Source organism: Amblyraja radiata, chromosome 37 (assembly GCF_010909765.2).
Source record: "Amblyraja radiata isolate CabotCenter1 chromosome 37, sAmbRad1.1.pri, whole genome shotgun sequence".
Classification (NCBI taxonomy): domain Eukaryota; kingdom Metazoa; phylum Chordata; class Chondrichthyes; order Rajiformes; family Rajidae; genus Amblyraja; species Amblyraja radiata.
This window is the reverse complement of record NC_045992.1, coordinates 9384685-9400011: the sequence shown is the minus strand read 5'-3', so window position 1 is coordinate 9400011 and position 15327 is coordinate 9384685. Positions and strand designations below refer to the sequence as shown.

The following is a 15327-nucleotide window of genomic DNA, read 5'->3' as shown; positions in this document are numbered from 1 at the left end:
TGCGTGAATTATTTAGATTTACTGATAAGAGACGCTCTGTGAGGTGATCGTGAAGTGGACATCAGCAGCGGACCATCCCATTCCCACATTGGAATTATTAGCAGGGTACGTCATTTCACCACAATAATTAAAACTGTTCTGAAGCAGGCATAATATCTGTAGAAACTTCTCGTCCAAATAACGTATTGCAAACTTCTGGAAGAAGTCAGTGGATCAGGCTGCATCTGGGGAGGAAATGGTCAGGCAACATTTCGGGTCCAAAACCTTCTGCAGACTGAAAGGACAATGAGTCTGAAGAAGGATTAAGACCCCAATTGTCACCTGTCCAGCCCCTCCACAGATGGACAGGTACATGGACAGGCCAGGTTTAGAGGATGCAGGCCAAACGTAGGCAGGTGGGATAATGTAGATGGGACATGTTGGTCGGCGTGGGTAGGCTTGGTCGAAGAGCCTCCATCCACGATGTATAACTATGACTATGCAATGCTGAATTCCTGAAGCACTTTTGCTCAAGATTGCAGCAGTCCAAGTAACACTAGATTTTTCTGGCGATTTTTTGTATTCCACCTAAAATTATATCACAAATCCTCAATGACGAAAGTACAGTATAAAATACAGAATTAGGTGGAATTCAGTCTGCAGAAGGGTCTCAACCCAAAAGTCACCCATTCCTTCTCTCCAGATATGCTGCCTGTCCCACTGAGTTACTCCAGCATTTAGTGTCTCTCTTCGGTTTATACGGTTCCTTCTTACATATTTTGTCTGCTCCACTGTGAAATCTCCTCAAGGTATTTCTTCTTTGAAGAAGTTCTTCTCCTCTCTCCGACGAGAGTTCAGCAACTCCACTCTCGCTGCTCTCCCTCTGTGATTCCTCCTGATCGCCGACTCTACGACCACATATTAACCCAGACTCACTACCACAACCATGTTTGTTTTCTCGGTGCTTGCCTGCATCTCCATCTTCTAGCTCGGGGATTCCAACTCCGGTTCCAGACCTCGCAGTTCGGACCCAACCCGATTACTGGTACCGACAGTCGATCTTCCACTTTTCGCAATAGTTCTCCTTCTGTGCCCTGTGTTCCACACTTGCTGCGATGGATCAGTCTGAAGAAGGATCTCAACCTGATACGTTCGTTACCCATTCCTTCTCCCCAGAGATGCTGCCTGTCCCACTGAGTCACTCCAGCATTTTGTGTCTATCTTCAGAACAGGTGTTGTTTGCTGCGGGGTTTAAATGCCAATGGCAGATAACAAATGTTAGCTTAGCTAACCTAGGTTTTAGATAACATAGCTTTTATGCCTTGCTCAAAAGGGTATAAGAAGAGGGGGCAGCAAATTGAACGTTAACCCTTTTCCCCTTCACCTTACACCTATGTCCTCTGGTCCTTGGTTCATCTTCTCTAGGCAAGAGACTGTGCATCTACCCGATCTATTCCTCTCATGATTTTATTCTCATGATTCTCATGATTCATGGGTGTCAACAGTGGTCAAAAACTAGGCTTAGAATACATTGCTTCTCAGTTAGTTGTCCATTGCAGTGGCATTGTAACTCAACCTTGTGTTTTATATGGAAGGTGGAGGAGTAGATATGATTTTCCCCAAGATTGGGGAAAGTTTTTAGGTCCTTTGCCATACTTCACTTAACATGTTCCTCTATTTGCAAAACACAAACTGCCGGAGGAACTCAGCGGGCCAGGCAGCATCTATGGATGAAATAGACAGATGACGTTTTGGGTAGGATCCCTTCTTCAGACCCTGGGCATCAACAGAGTTCACCTGCTCTTTCTCTATTGACCATGATTAATAAAGAAACAATGGGGTGGAATTTCATTTTAAAAGTTTTATGTTCTGTACAGCAGATATAACAGACAAAAATGATAAGCCAAATGTTGTCAGAAACCACATATTATTCAAACCCTTTACAATTTCACCGGGTAAAATAAATGATGTTTTCAGAGCAGAATCCCACATGCAGTGGTAAAGTTAACTGCACTAAATGCACAGGTAAAGTACAATATCCATTTGATTTTTTTTTGAAAAATATATTTCTTAAAAAGTAGATGTTTATACAATCAAAGTTTCTGCATGCAATTAGTACGTGTGAACAGCCTGCAAATAGACTCTGTCAGTAAACAGATGTCTAGCGCTTCAACAAAAAAAAACTGGAAATTGGAGTCATATTTACTGATCTCCTTCAATGTAATAAACTCAAAAAATATAATACAAGTTAATTTACAAGTTTTTTTTATAGTATCATACATCTTATGCTACAAAAACAAATCCTGATATAAAAAGTTTGTAAATGGCTTTCTGTGATTGCTAATGCATACACTTCAACAAGTTGATTCAAAAGCATCAAAATAACTTATGCAATATGAATGCAAAATTGAATGTTGCATTAAAACTGACCATTAAAAATGAATACAATAGTACATATCGCTTCTGTAGCTTTGTAATGACTGTAGCAAATAACTCCTGTAGCAAAGATACTTGGAGTAAAACAGAAGCTGACAAAAAAAGTGACAAGATTGCAAACTTTTTTCAGAATGCAAGGATTAGAAAATGTTGTGGATCAAAAAAAAGTCACATTTTCAGAAGTCAGAACATATTTTTTGCTAAGATTCATTCATTAGAAAAACTTAAAAGTAATTTTTACAACTCTTCAAAAGTTTTTTTTATCCCCTCCTTAATTTGCATGTGCAGTAAGTTTATTTAACCAAGTGTAAATTTAACCAAGCAATTGGCTGGAACCAAAGCAGTGGAAAAGTATGTTCAGACAATAGCACCAGTTGCGAAGGCATTGGTTTGATAGAAGCTAGACTGATTAGCTCTGCTAATGAGCTGGCACGTGCATTATCAGTTGAATGGCCTCCTTCCGCTTTGCATCAAGAATTACAGCAAAATGGAATCTCATTATCCTCAATAACACTATGGCTTACAAAAACTAAAAGGATTGCTTGGATAGGAATGAATGGATGATTCATGTGGCCATATTAAAAAGGCCGGTGTCATATGGATCTCAATTGTTTAAAAGTAACAATGTTGTCAAGCATGCATTTGGTTTCAAAGTATGATTTTAATAGGCCGTAAAAATTGAAATTATTGCTCTGCAGACCAATTGCACTTCACTTAAACTGATGGCTTCCAACACTAGATCGGCATGAGAAGCATAATTAAAGCATCTTAAAGCCTAAACATAGGGATTTAGCCATTTGTTGCACTGGTCTAGTTTGTGTGTGGTTGACAGAGCTCTAACTTTACAAGCTCTTTGCATGTAAAGTTAGAAAAAATAATTTTAAAAAATCTAAATGCAGTTGTCTGAGAAACGGATCATGGATCCTCTGGGTGAATGGGAAGTAACACCCTCCCTCCATAATAAAAAAAATCATTCACAAATGCAGGAAAAGTAACAAAACAAGTTTTGATTCAAAGAAAGGAGATGATACCAATTACTTATTTAAATGAACTATACTAAGTCATTGAAATATCACCATAATAAAAGATGAAAACTGCCAGCAGTTCTGGCCAGTTCCCAAAAGCACATCTGTTAAAAAGGAATCATTTTCATACTTGGCAGTGTAGTTATCTCTTCCTTTTTCAGTAGAAAGAGAAAAAATAAATCCACAGTGACTGTGACCTTCTAGGTAAAGGTCTACCAAAAATATATATGTTTATCAAAAGAAACTGCTCAGCAGACCATTCCTGTGCAAAAGATCTGGTTCCGTAAAACTGACCTTCGAGTCCCACAGTCAAAATGCACATGGATATTTTGTTGCTTTTTCACATCCCGCCTGATGTACAAGGAAGAAGGTGGCTCAGCCACAGATTTCAGCGACTACGGTACACAAATGACCACTACGCAGCAGATGTCCCATTCTGTAACTCTGTAACTTCCAGCATGTGTTCCTCCATTATTTTTGCGTCAAGCTCTTGTTTTCGACAAGGAGTCGTGGAACGTCGCTCTGTAGCCCTTTTCAAATCATTCCAGCTTTGGCCAAATTCATTACTTTTTAACATTTAGCCACGGAGTTTGACCCTGGTAGTAGGTAAATACATCGTTCAGAATTTGTCACTTCAAGCGCCAGTCATGAGCAAAGTCCACTGATTCCTCATGTAGTTTCAGGAGTAGAAACATACATGTACCTCACTGTGTTCAGATTAGAGACTTGGGTTTTCTAACTGGTTGCGCACATATTTTAAAAAAAAGGTTTAACATTTCACCAGTCTGTTGGCTGATTTGCTTGTCTGTGGGACATTAGTTAATAAACAAATGTATGGATCCTGGTGTTTACGTGCAGCTGATAGTGCTGCTGCCTCACTGTGAAGTGACAGAGATCTGGCTTCAATTCTGACCTTGGTTGTTGTCTGTGTGGAGTTTAAATATTCTCCTTATGCCAATTTGGGGTTTCCTGCTCTAATTTCCTCCCACATCTCAAAGATGTGCACATTGGTAAGTTAATTGGCCACTAAAAAATGTTCCTAGTGTGTAGGTGAGTGACAAAATCTGGGGAAAGCTGTTGAGGATGGTACGGAAAATGGGATTGATGTAGGTTTAGGGTAAATGGATGGTTAATGGTTGGCATGGACTTGATGGGCTGAAGAACTTGTTTCTGTGCTGTACCTCTCTGTAGCATTAGTACTGCTACAATCTACAATCACATCTTAGCCCTTCATCTTAGGATCAGATGGCTTCCCTCCAGGGAGTAAAGGAAGAGGGTGAGAACATTGAAGATACCCTGATAATGATTTTCCACAGTTCCCTCAATTCAACAAGCAATGTACTGCATGTCTCTCTTTGGAGATCTTTAGATGGTCAGATACAGCCAGCATATGAAAGGTGAAGCATTCCTATTGAAAGACTGCCACGATTATGAACGTTATGGCAGCACCTTTTTGAACTGCTGCAGTTTGCATGGTGAATGTGTTGTCAACGTTTTTAGGAAGCGCGTTTCTGGGTATTGATGAAGTGGCAGTGAAGGAGTGACAACATTATTTCTACATCAGATAGTTGTTCCACTGGAATTCCCAATGCCAGTGGAAGTTGATTCAATAAGGGAATTGGATTATTGATTGAAAAAGATCTGTTGGGGTATGGGAAAAGAGCGGGATGAGGGTAGATTTAATTGAAACATTTCTATCAAAGATCCAGGACAGGAAAAAACCCAACAAATGCTCTCTATTTTTGTGAATTGTTGCTTTGTGATTCTCAGAAAATTGATGCAAAACACATTTGATAGCAGTGTCTCTGTGGACTAGAAATTGCTCAAGGCTGAATTTGTTTTACCGGCAGTAAAGCGGATAGCAGATGTACGGCATCATCTTGTAACAGTATATACATATATCTTCCAAACTTTAGAGTATCTAAAGGCTTGTACACATGGTTAAGGAAATTCCTCTGGATCATGCAATTAGTTGAAAACAAACAGCAAGCCTTATTCTTGTGGGCCATGTCAAATGACATCTTTATTTGTGCCTTCTGCTATTCCCAATCATAAAGTCAACTTCAGCAAAAAAAGGCTGTACTTTCAGCTGTTATCACAATCAGTTTATTCGTCACCATACAACCATTAATAAGAGTTGCTATCAGTCAAGAACTGTAATAACACTTAAGTGTTTTTCTAGGAGCTGAAGCTTAATACAACATGTAAACATCAACCATGGCTGGCTTGAAAATGCTGAGACAACAGTTTAGCATTCCTTAATATTGTTCGCCCTGGTTAGGACATATAATTATTTGATACAGATTCACCTACAAAAATAAAAAAAGGAACGCATCCCTCCCTTCCCAATTTTTATTATCAGCTGCCTCTGCTGAAGTAATTGAATTGAATTGTTTAGCTTATATTGGGGTTAACACACATTGTGTTATATCAGCAGAAAAAACACAAATAAATGGAGGCACAAGAAACTGCAGATGCTGGAATCGAACAATAAACAAAATGCCGGAGGAACTCGGAGTGTGAGACAGAATCTGTGGAAGTAATTAGACAGACAACGTTTCAGGTTAGGATCTTTCTTCAGCCTGAAGGACTACTCTGAAGAAAGATTCTGGTCTGCGGATTCCCTCGAAAGATGCTGCCTGACCTGCGGAGTTCCTCCAGTACTTTGTTTTTAGACACAAATAAATCCCTGGCAGGAATACATACAGTTTGCAATTGGTGGCTTGGGGCAATGGCTTCAAATAACCAGGTCTGCAGTTAAGGGCAGCCCACTTCATATAATACAATAAATTACAATGCAGCTGTGGATCCTTATATTATGCACGAATATCATGCAAATAATAACTGCAGTATTATGTCTCAATATTAGCAGATGAATACACAGATACAAAGACAATGGTAGACAACACAGGATTTAATACCATTTATACAAAATGTGTTATTAAAATATGAATTAGTTTAAAAAAAGGTAACATTTATAATTGCAAAAAACTGTATAAAAATAAATATTCTATGTACACACTCCATTCTGAGGTTAGACCATCATCACTGCAAAGAAAAGCAAATGTAGGTTAGTTTAAATGTCAGCACTTCAAACCAAGGCATCACAGAACAAGTCAATAAAGGGGAAATTTAATTGAGATGTGAAAGTCCTTGACATTGAGCCATCTAGAGACAACTACATATTTATAACCTCAATTATTTGTTATTGAAGTTGATCAAATGAGATTTTTTTTTTTTGGGTGAAACTTTCTTTTTAGCCCTGATATTTCTCTCTCCATATTGATTGACCCCCTATTTACCAAATAAATAAGCACCTCTCCGAAAATTACTTGAAACAAGTCACACAGAATGTTTTGAATGTATCCTATCAAAGAGCTCAGTTTGAGAGTTCACACATTACGATTCTCTATATAATGCTCATTACTTTTCCTGGTGGCGGCGCGACTCGTTGCAGCGGCTCCTACAGCCTGTCTGTCTTTTTTTTTATTTTTGTCTAGTTAAATGTAGTGTTTGTGTTTTTTTAAGCTTGGTTTTAAATGTGTATATGTGGGGGGCGGGGGGAGGGGAGGGGGAAACCGTTTAAAATCTCTTCCCTGTACGGGAGACCCGACCTTTTCCCTGTCGGATCTCCGTTGTCGTTGGGGCCTAGCACCGTGGAGCGGCCTCCAACCTGAACGACCCGGGGGCTCGGGAGACTGCGGAGCTGTGGAGCTGCGGACTACTCACCATCGTGGGGCTGGCCGGCTTCGGAGCGTGGGGAGCGGTGGTGACTCGCTGCTGCGACTCGACTCCTGGGGCTCGGAGGCTCCAGCAACGCAGCCGCAGGTCCGGTGGACTGAGACATCGGGAGCTCGAGGGTCCGGGGAGAGAGAGAGACCGCTTCCCGGAGCTCCCGCAACGCGACTTCTCCAGCCCGTGTCGCGGGGTTGGAACGACCTGGAGCGGGGAAGTACATCACCCGGCACGGCTTCATGGCCGTGGGACTCACCAGCGCACGTTGGGGCTCCGACCTTGTACTTTCAGACCGGGAGCGGGGCCGTAAATCGCCCCGCACGGCCTAAAATGGCCGTGGGACTTATCATCACCCGCCTGGGGCTTGGATATCGGGAGAGACATGGAGAACAGGGGAGAGAAAAGACTTTTGCCTTCCATCACAGTGGGTTCACTGTGATGGATGTTTGTGTGAACTTAATTGTGTGTATGTCTGTAGGACATTGTCTTTGTTTGTATGGCTGTGGAAACAAAATTTCGTTTGAGTCTCACTGGGGCTCAAATGACAATAAATTCGTATTGTATTGGGCTTCAAGATGCTAACCAATAAATGGATGAATGTCAAATGTCAAATATGACAACAGAGCAGTTTACTGGAAGGGGTTAAACAGTCTTTGTTTCAGGGATCTAGCATGGAATTGATGGGCTAAACAGCCCCTTCATTGCCATGATGATTTGATAATATGTTCATCGTTGCATGTTTATATTGTATAGAAGAATTTCTAGATTGAGATGATGAATTTGTGGGATATGAAAAATTCTATTTTTGCGAATAAGGCTAATGAATGGTGGCTTCATTTCAAAGAGCGAGGTACATTAACACTTTATAATTGCCATTAATAATTTACATGTTTTAATAGATGACCTGATAATTCCCGTTCAAAGCACGTTGCCCGTACATTTATTTTGGTCTGGTATATTTCTACAATTCTATAATTCCTACATTTCTACAACTTTATGGTGCAATTAGCTGATGTTAAATCAACCATTTGCATTTTTAACTCCTTTTTTTTGTACATTTTGTGGTTATTGTATCTTTCAGAGATGCTGCTGTGTAATTCCGGGTCCAATATGGATTACAGTGTATGAACTCAGTATTAAGTAGAAGCAATTTTATATCACAAATTCATGATTAATTGAGAGCCATTTCTAAAGGACCCTATTGAAAGAAAATGAGCTGTAATAATATTATTGCCACTGTTAAAGCCTGTTCACGATTAACAAGAAAATGGTAACAGTGGAAGAATCCTTGCCAAAATCAAATTTCTAAAGCAATGATATAGTAATTGCTGATGATAATGGATTTAACCTGTTCCATTTGTTTATAGTTCCCAGCGAATACAGTAGGAACAGGCTTAGCAATGACCATGCTACACACACTTGTAGCTTCCAATCAATTCAAAGATGAATCACTATTCATTCTGATTAGAAAACACACTATAGGTGCAGCACACAAACATGCTCAAATACGTTTAACGCTACTTACTTTATTCCAACAGCCCTGTACAGGTAAACCATCTTCACCCTATAAGTACAAACAGAGAAAATATTTATATATCTTTTCCTTCTTTTGTTTCTATCCAATTTTAATTCTATGTCACCTATTTAAATTACTTTCTGTATCTGCTTCCCTTCCCACTATTTCTTCACAAATACCTTAACTTGATGGAAAGTGCCTTTAAGGAAAAGCAGGAAACTAGAATCAGATCTACTGGAGAATTGAAATTGAGATCCAAACTTGGGAACTGTGGCCACTTGACAACTACATATTTTTGTAATTTAAACAACATCAAATTATATTGGAGGAGTTTCTTGATCAAGTGTTTACTGAATTGAAATTTGTCGAATGGTTGTCAGAGATTGCATTAAAGTAATACTTTGGAAATTATGACATGCTTGATTGAGACGGGAAACACTGTTTATACTAACAATATCTAGCTTGCTGTTCGAGATAGCCCTAGCTGTCCTTGGATACATATCTTTGGCTGAATACCTTTGTTGAAATCTTAGCATTTCGATTTGAAACATTAATTCATCGTCCTTAACGAGGTAAAACTGAAATGTAATCTTGTAAGTGCATCTTGCTTTGCAGTAGTTAGAAAATACCACCAATCAATTCAGCACTAGAATCACAACTAACCTAGTCTGATTGTTTAATGGAGATTAAATTACATTAACACCAATATGGATTTAATTACTTTACCACTGTATCCTTTTAGATTCAACTAATACCTCAGCTCCTGTTTTGCCAGCTATTGGATGATGTTTATGGCTATATAACATATTTCTAGCCTTGGTGGAAACATGGTAATAAACACACATAATATCTTCAATCAGACATGTCAACATTCATCTCAACATTGTGCAGGCTTGGAAAATGTTGCATCGTAACCTTTATTACATCAACCTCCATGCATTTTGATTCCTAGAATTTTCTATTCTTCGTCCTTTCTCTTCCCAAACCCCCCCCCCCCCCCTCCCCCCCTCCCACGGCACCCTCCCTTCCCCCTCTCCCAACCCACAATTCCATTCAACTAATTATAGGAGCTCTTCCAGTTCTTAGTCCCAGAAATGTAAAATAAAATTTATTAGGAACATAAAAAAATTGCTGATATGGTCAGCAGATCAGGAAGCTTGTGTGGACAGAGAGACAGAGTTAATGTTTTGGGTTGATGATCATCTGGTGGAGGATCATTGACCTGAAATGCTAACTCTGTTCCTCACCTTCATCTTTATCATCTTACTGATCTTATTTATCTGATTCTTGATCTTGTTCATCTGCCACATTTGCCGTGTCAGGTCTTCTCAAATAACAAGACTTGCCAGTGGCAAATCTTGGAAATGTCCTCTGTGATATTATTGAATGTTAACATTTTTTAAAGACATTGTGTCTGCCCAGCTTCACATATTCTTTAACTTGGTGAATACAATAATAGTGTTCTACATTGTTATAGAACAGTCTAATAGTGCTGTGATTTATACAATCCTCCAAGATAGCTAGTTGGTACACATGGACATGACTGCTTCAACTAGTAAACTCAACAGTGAAGGAGTGATTTTGAGCCCTTTCTTCAGTTAGCAAATTTTCCTTTACAAACCATTATATCAAATACTATGCATCGAAAGTCAATGTAACCAAGTCTCTATCCACTGGAAAGATGCCATTCAGCATAGAGTTTAATCAAATAATCAAGAAATGATTGCTGATATGCACTAAATAGATTCCTCATATACTCTTGCATCTGCTATTTTAATCTGGCACTAACCCATTTATTTCTAAATGGATTCAGATCATATGACTTGAAAGGAGATACAAAATTCACTTCAGTATTGAATTCTTGATACTACCATCATTTTATATTGCACAGTTGCAGTGTTGCTTCAAGCTTTATCTCATTAAACTCTGGCAACAGGGTTTCCAGGCAGTGTTCATGTTACTGTGAGGCATCAGCATAACAAGTGAGACTTTTGAAAAGGAAGTCTTTCCTGCCACACTTGGATAGCATAATGGCTCAGATTACCCTCTCACATTTTCACCTGCCTTGCTTGCTTTCTAAGAAACTAGCAAACCAATTGATTATGTAATTGATTCTTAAATTACATGTTTGCTGTACCTCATAGATTAAAAATAGTAGATTTACTTATGACTATTCAGTTGTAAGCAACATGCTTTCTTATAAAATATCGATTCCAAATGCAAAAAATTTAAGCAAGCTTTAAAACTAATGGTCATGCATTGCACTGCCTTTGGGAAAAATGGTTCGGTACAACTCTTTTTGTAATTAAAACAGGATCAGTATACTTAAAGAAACGATTCACAAAGCTAAATATGTTCTATGTTATAGAAAGGATTCTTAAGATTACTCTTGGCTCTTACAAAAATAAATAGAATTAGACTTCTCACTGATGCACCATCAATGAGATTGATTTATTTAGGCATAAACATGATTTAAGGTAATTAATATGAACCCATTGGTACTCTGTTGTAATGCATTCAGGACAGGGTTTCAGAAAAGTGGCAATTAAGGAAGGGTGGGGAAGGAGTGAGGGGTGTTAATTCTTAATTGGTTTTGAAAAGTGAAACAGGAGCATTGATGTGATAAATAAGAGAGGATTCTGCAAGAGATTTTAACTGCAGCAGCATTACATAAGTAAGGGAAATTCAATGGGAATGCTTGGCTTTTGAAGTTGCAAGGAAGGACAAAGCCACTAAAATGAAGGTAAACTTTTCCATAGGATATGGGTTAGCGTTGTTTAATTGCCGAGAAGTGAGAACGAATTGCAACTCTGTACTGCTTTACTTGACCTCATGATGTCCTCACGTTCTTCAGCCAGTGGAGCATTTTTGAAGTGCATACTTTATTATAATATAAGAGAAGCAGCAAGCAATTTGTGCACAGCATGCATCCACAAACAGCAATGAGATAAATGACCAGCATGGGAGAAGGGTTATAAATAGAACAGGGTTATAAATAGGATGGATTTTAGTGTTGTGCAATATTAATATCTAACTCAAATTCAACTAATTGACAGAATTTTCAGTGATGAATGCTTGTTTTTATCATAGAATTGCCAGAATCTACTGTCAAAGGACAGAGGGAAATGGAAACTGAAGAAGGGTCTCGACCCATTCCTTCTCTCCAGCGATGCTGCCTGTCCCGCTGAATTACTCCAGTGTTTTGTGTCTATCTTCAGTTTAAACCAACATCTGCAGTTCATTCTTACACGTCACATTTTTAATATGTAAAAGGATTAATTTTCATTATCATAAAACCTTTCACAATTGATTTCCTAAAAATGTTGTTTTTATATCTAAACTTCTTTATAGAGTTCTCTATTAGTATTTTCTTAAGCAATAACAGAAATGTTCAGATCACTAACAAGACTATTCATGGACATTGATTAGAAATTAAAGTATCAACTGTGAAATGTAGGAAACACAAAATGAATATGTATTAACCCTACATCTACATAACACTTTCCATATCGTTGTCGTGTAGCATTTAGTCAGTGAGCTGAAGTAGTTTTGAAGTGGAATGAAATCATAGCTAACTGAATAGGTCATTTGTATGTAACTTGCACTAGATGCAAGTCAGTTAGATTTAATTCACTTTTTGTCTGCAGTTTATGCTGTGAGCTATTCTTGTGTATGGTCTGGAAAAGGGCTCTCTTCATATATTGTAAATCGAGTATCATTTGATTTGAGGTATTTTGGTGTATGTTGTCAAATTTGTAGAGAAAAAGAATTGCACGGAACAAATATGTAAAGAATTTCAAAATGAGCTAATAAGCATATACATCACTGGATTTCATGGATTTGTGGGGCTGAAGCAGTACTTTCTTAGGTTGCATTTGAAGTTATTAGTTCACCAGCATGCATGAAAGTGGATTACAATGATTCACGTGCAGGAAGGGGAGGGATGTAACACCATACCAATGGGCAAGGGGCGTCAAGCCCATCCAGGCCAGGTAAGCCCGGTTCACCTTTTTCTCCTTTAATGCTTCGAAATCCCTGTTACAAAATGAACTGACTTGGTTAATACAAATGCATCTTGAATCAACTTTCACATAGATGGAGAAAGGAGGGAGGACATTGGAGCAGACAAGTCGACGTGTGACAAGTGACACGTTATCAGAGATCGTTCTTTCTATGTCCAGTAAGTACCACAAAGGAAACTTTGATGCAAACCATCAGACCTGCATTGTACACACTCACCAATCTTAAGGCCAGAAAAGATTTTTGATTACTGTTGAGTAATTGAGGTGGGCCAATATGGCAGGCCAAGAATTTTTGACTGCGTTTTGTCACTGGAGAGCAATTGGACCTTGGTTCATGTAGTCCACCATTCAGGTATAGCTCTGAAACCACATTACAGTGGTAGCAGATACTCCAGCCAAATGAAGTAGATTTGTGACCAAGTAACCATATCAATATATGAAAGCAGGCTTCAGGTTTGCACTGAAAGAATTCATATCAGTGGTACCATTGGGCAGGGGTGATAGTTCCTCCCTTATTTTTCCATTACAATACCTGACATTTTCAACGACATCATGAGAACATACCAATGGACAAGGTGCATCTAATCCAGGCACTCCTTGGTCTCCCTTATCCCCTTTAGGCCCTTTAGCACCTCTCTTTCCCTTCTCCCCCTGCAAACAATATTTTTATTAGTCAAAGAACAAGACACTATAGAAAAAAGGGGAGAACAGAACGTTGAATTAACACTTCCCGATTTTATCTCAAATTTGGTTCATTAAAACATTTGCTTCATCATTGATTAAATTGTTAGGACAGTTATACTTAATTGTAAACTTCAGTATCATTAAGGTTTTTAAAGGTATGATACTGATGATGTACTAACACGTACAGAAGATTGTTTCTGATAACAGACTGACTGATTAAATAGTCCTTCAGTGTTTGGAAACACTCAGGTACTTTTTCTTGAGTTTATGATTCAGTTATTAATTTTTTTTGCACAGAGTATAGTTTTTAGCAAGAAGATATTTTAAAGATGATTAAGGATCAGAATATATTGTTAAAAAATGGAATCTGTACCCTGTTCTGTATTATTTTAAAATTAGAAAGAGATTACAGTGGGTACTTTATTAAAACTTGAGTCTCCTTATAAATATCAAGGCAAATTAGATAATGAATTAGAGGATCAGAATGTTCATTAGTTTAGGAGAAATTGAGCTGTTATGGACTTGCTCGCAAAATAGGATCACTGTCAGGAAGAAGGAAATGCTGTTTCAGGAAGGAGGAAGCAGGATAATTTAGGATTAATGTAGAACAGAAGGAAGGGATAAAGGGGGTAAGGCAGACCTGTCGGAAGGAATAAGAACACAGGAGAAAAATTGCAAAAAAGAAGAAACAATGCAGTATGATTCAAACATCTACCACATATCACACACATTCCAATTCGCAACACTTTCTCTTGTATATCTGTTTGAATTAGGATTACTTTGTACAATGGATATGAAAAATTAAATAATTTAAATTGACAATTTCAAATAAAATGATTTTGCCTAATCAAACAGATACTTAAAAAATTACATCCATCTTTTTAATTAAAGTGCAGTTGCACCCTAGATTACATGTAAGACATGGTTAAGGCTGGATATTTTTATTACTGGCTGTTGATTATTATAATGGTCTCTACATTGCTGATGACAAGGGTAATATTTTCCTCTGATTCGCAAAAACATACAAATCTCTTATTCCAAAAAATATTAATTACAAGCTATTGGAATTGCATATACATGTAATTCAGCAGAAATGACAGAAAATTGGACAAATCAGAAATAAATATAATAACACATACGAGTCATATGTGTTATTATATTTATTTCTGATTTGTCCAATTTGGAAGTTTAAATCGTAATGGACCCATGAAGAGCTCGCTAACGGGATACCAACTTTGCTTAATGGTACAAAACAGAGGGTGATGTTGGAAGGTTGCTTTATTGATTTGGAGGCAGATTGTTGTTTGTCATCGAAGTCAATGATTTGGAGGAGAATGTACAAGGCATGACGAGCAAGTCTGCAGATAACACTAAAATAGGTGGTATCATAGACAGTGAAGATGGTTATCAAGAATCACAGATGGAGCTTGGTCAGCTAGGAAAGTTGACTAAGGAATGGCAAAATGAAGTTTGATTCAGATACAAGTGAAGTGTTGCATTTTGGGGTGTCAAATCAGGACAGCAATTTCACAGTGAATGTAGGGTTCTGGGAAATGTTGCAGAGCAAAGGGGTCTAGGAGTACAAATGGTTTCCTGACAGAGGCATTGAAGGTAGACAGGGTGGTGAAGAAGGCTTTTGGCATGCTGGCCTTCATCAGTCGGGGAATTGAGTATAGAATATAGACACAAAATGCTGGAGTAACTCAGCAGGACAGGTAGCATCTCTGGAGAGAAAGAATTATGTTGCATGCCCCACCGAGTTTTTCCAGCATTTTGTGTCTATCTTTGGTTTACACCGGCATCTGCAGTTTCTTCCTACACAATTGAGTATAGAAGTCGGGACATTATGTTACAGTTGTACAAGACACTCGTGAGGCTGTAATTGGAATATGGTGTTCAGTTTTGGTCACCTTGTGATAGGAAACATTAA

At 38.3% G+C, this 15327-nt stretch overlaps 1 protein-coding gene across 38 annotated transcripts in view; it reads right to left on the bottom strand.

The window, feature by feature from the left end:
* Nucleotides 1–1820: 1820 nt before the first annotated feature.
* LOC116966354 (collagen alpha-1(XIII) chain-like) overlaps nt 1821–15327 on the bottom strand; it is a 206335-nt gene continuing 192828 nt past the window's right edge. For 33 of the 38 annotated variants that reach the window (XM_033012510.1, XM_033012494.1, XM_033012495.1 and 30 more), the window contains 3 exons: nt 13278–13364; nt 8701–8739; nt 1821–4036 (listed from right to left, as the gene is read on the bottom strand). In XM_033012510.1, coding sequence (XP_032868401.1) covers nt 4004–4036; nt 8701–8739; nt 13278–13364 — 159 coding nt within the window. In that variant the 3' untranslated portion in view covers nt 1821–4003. Of the gene's footprint in view, nt 6489–8700; nt 8740–12648; nt 12727–13277; nt 13365–15327 lie in introns of all 38 variants that reach the window. The other 5 variants (XM_033012496.1, XM_033012514.1, XM_033012500.1 and 2 more) reach the window with 4 other exon arrangements.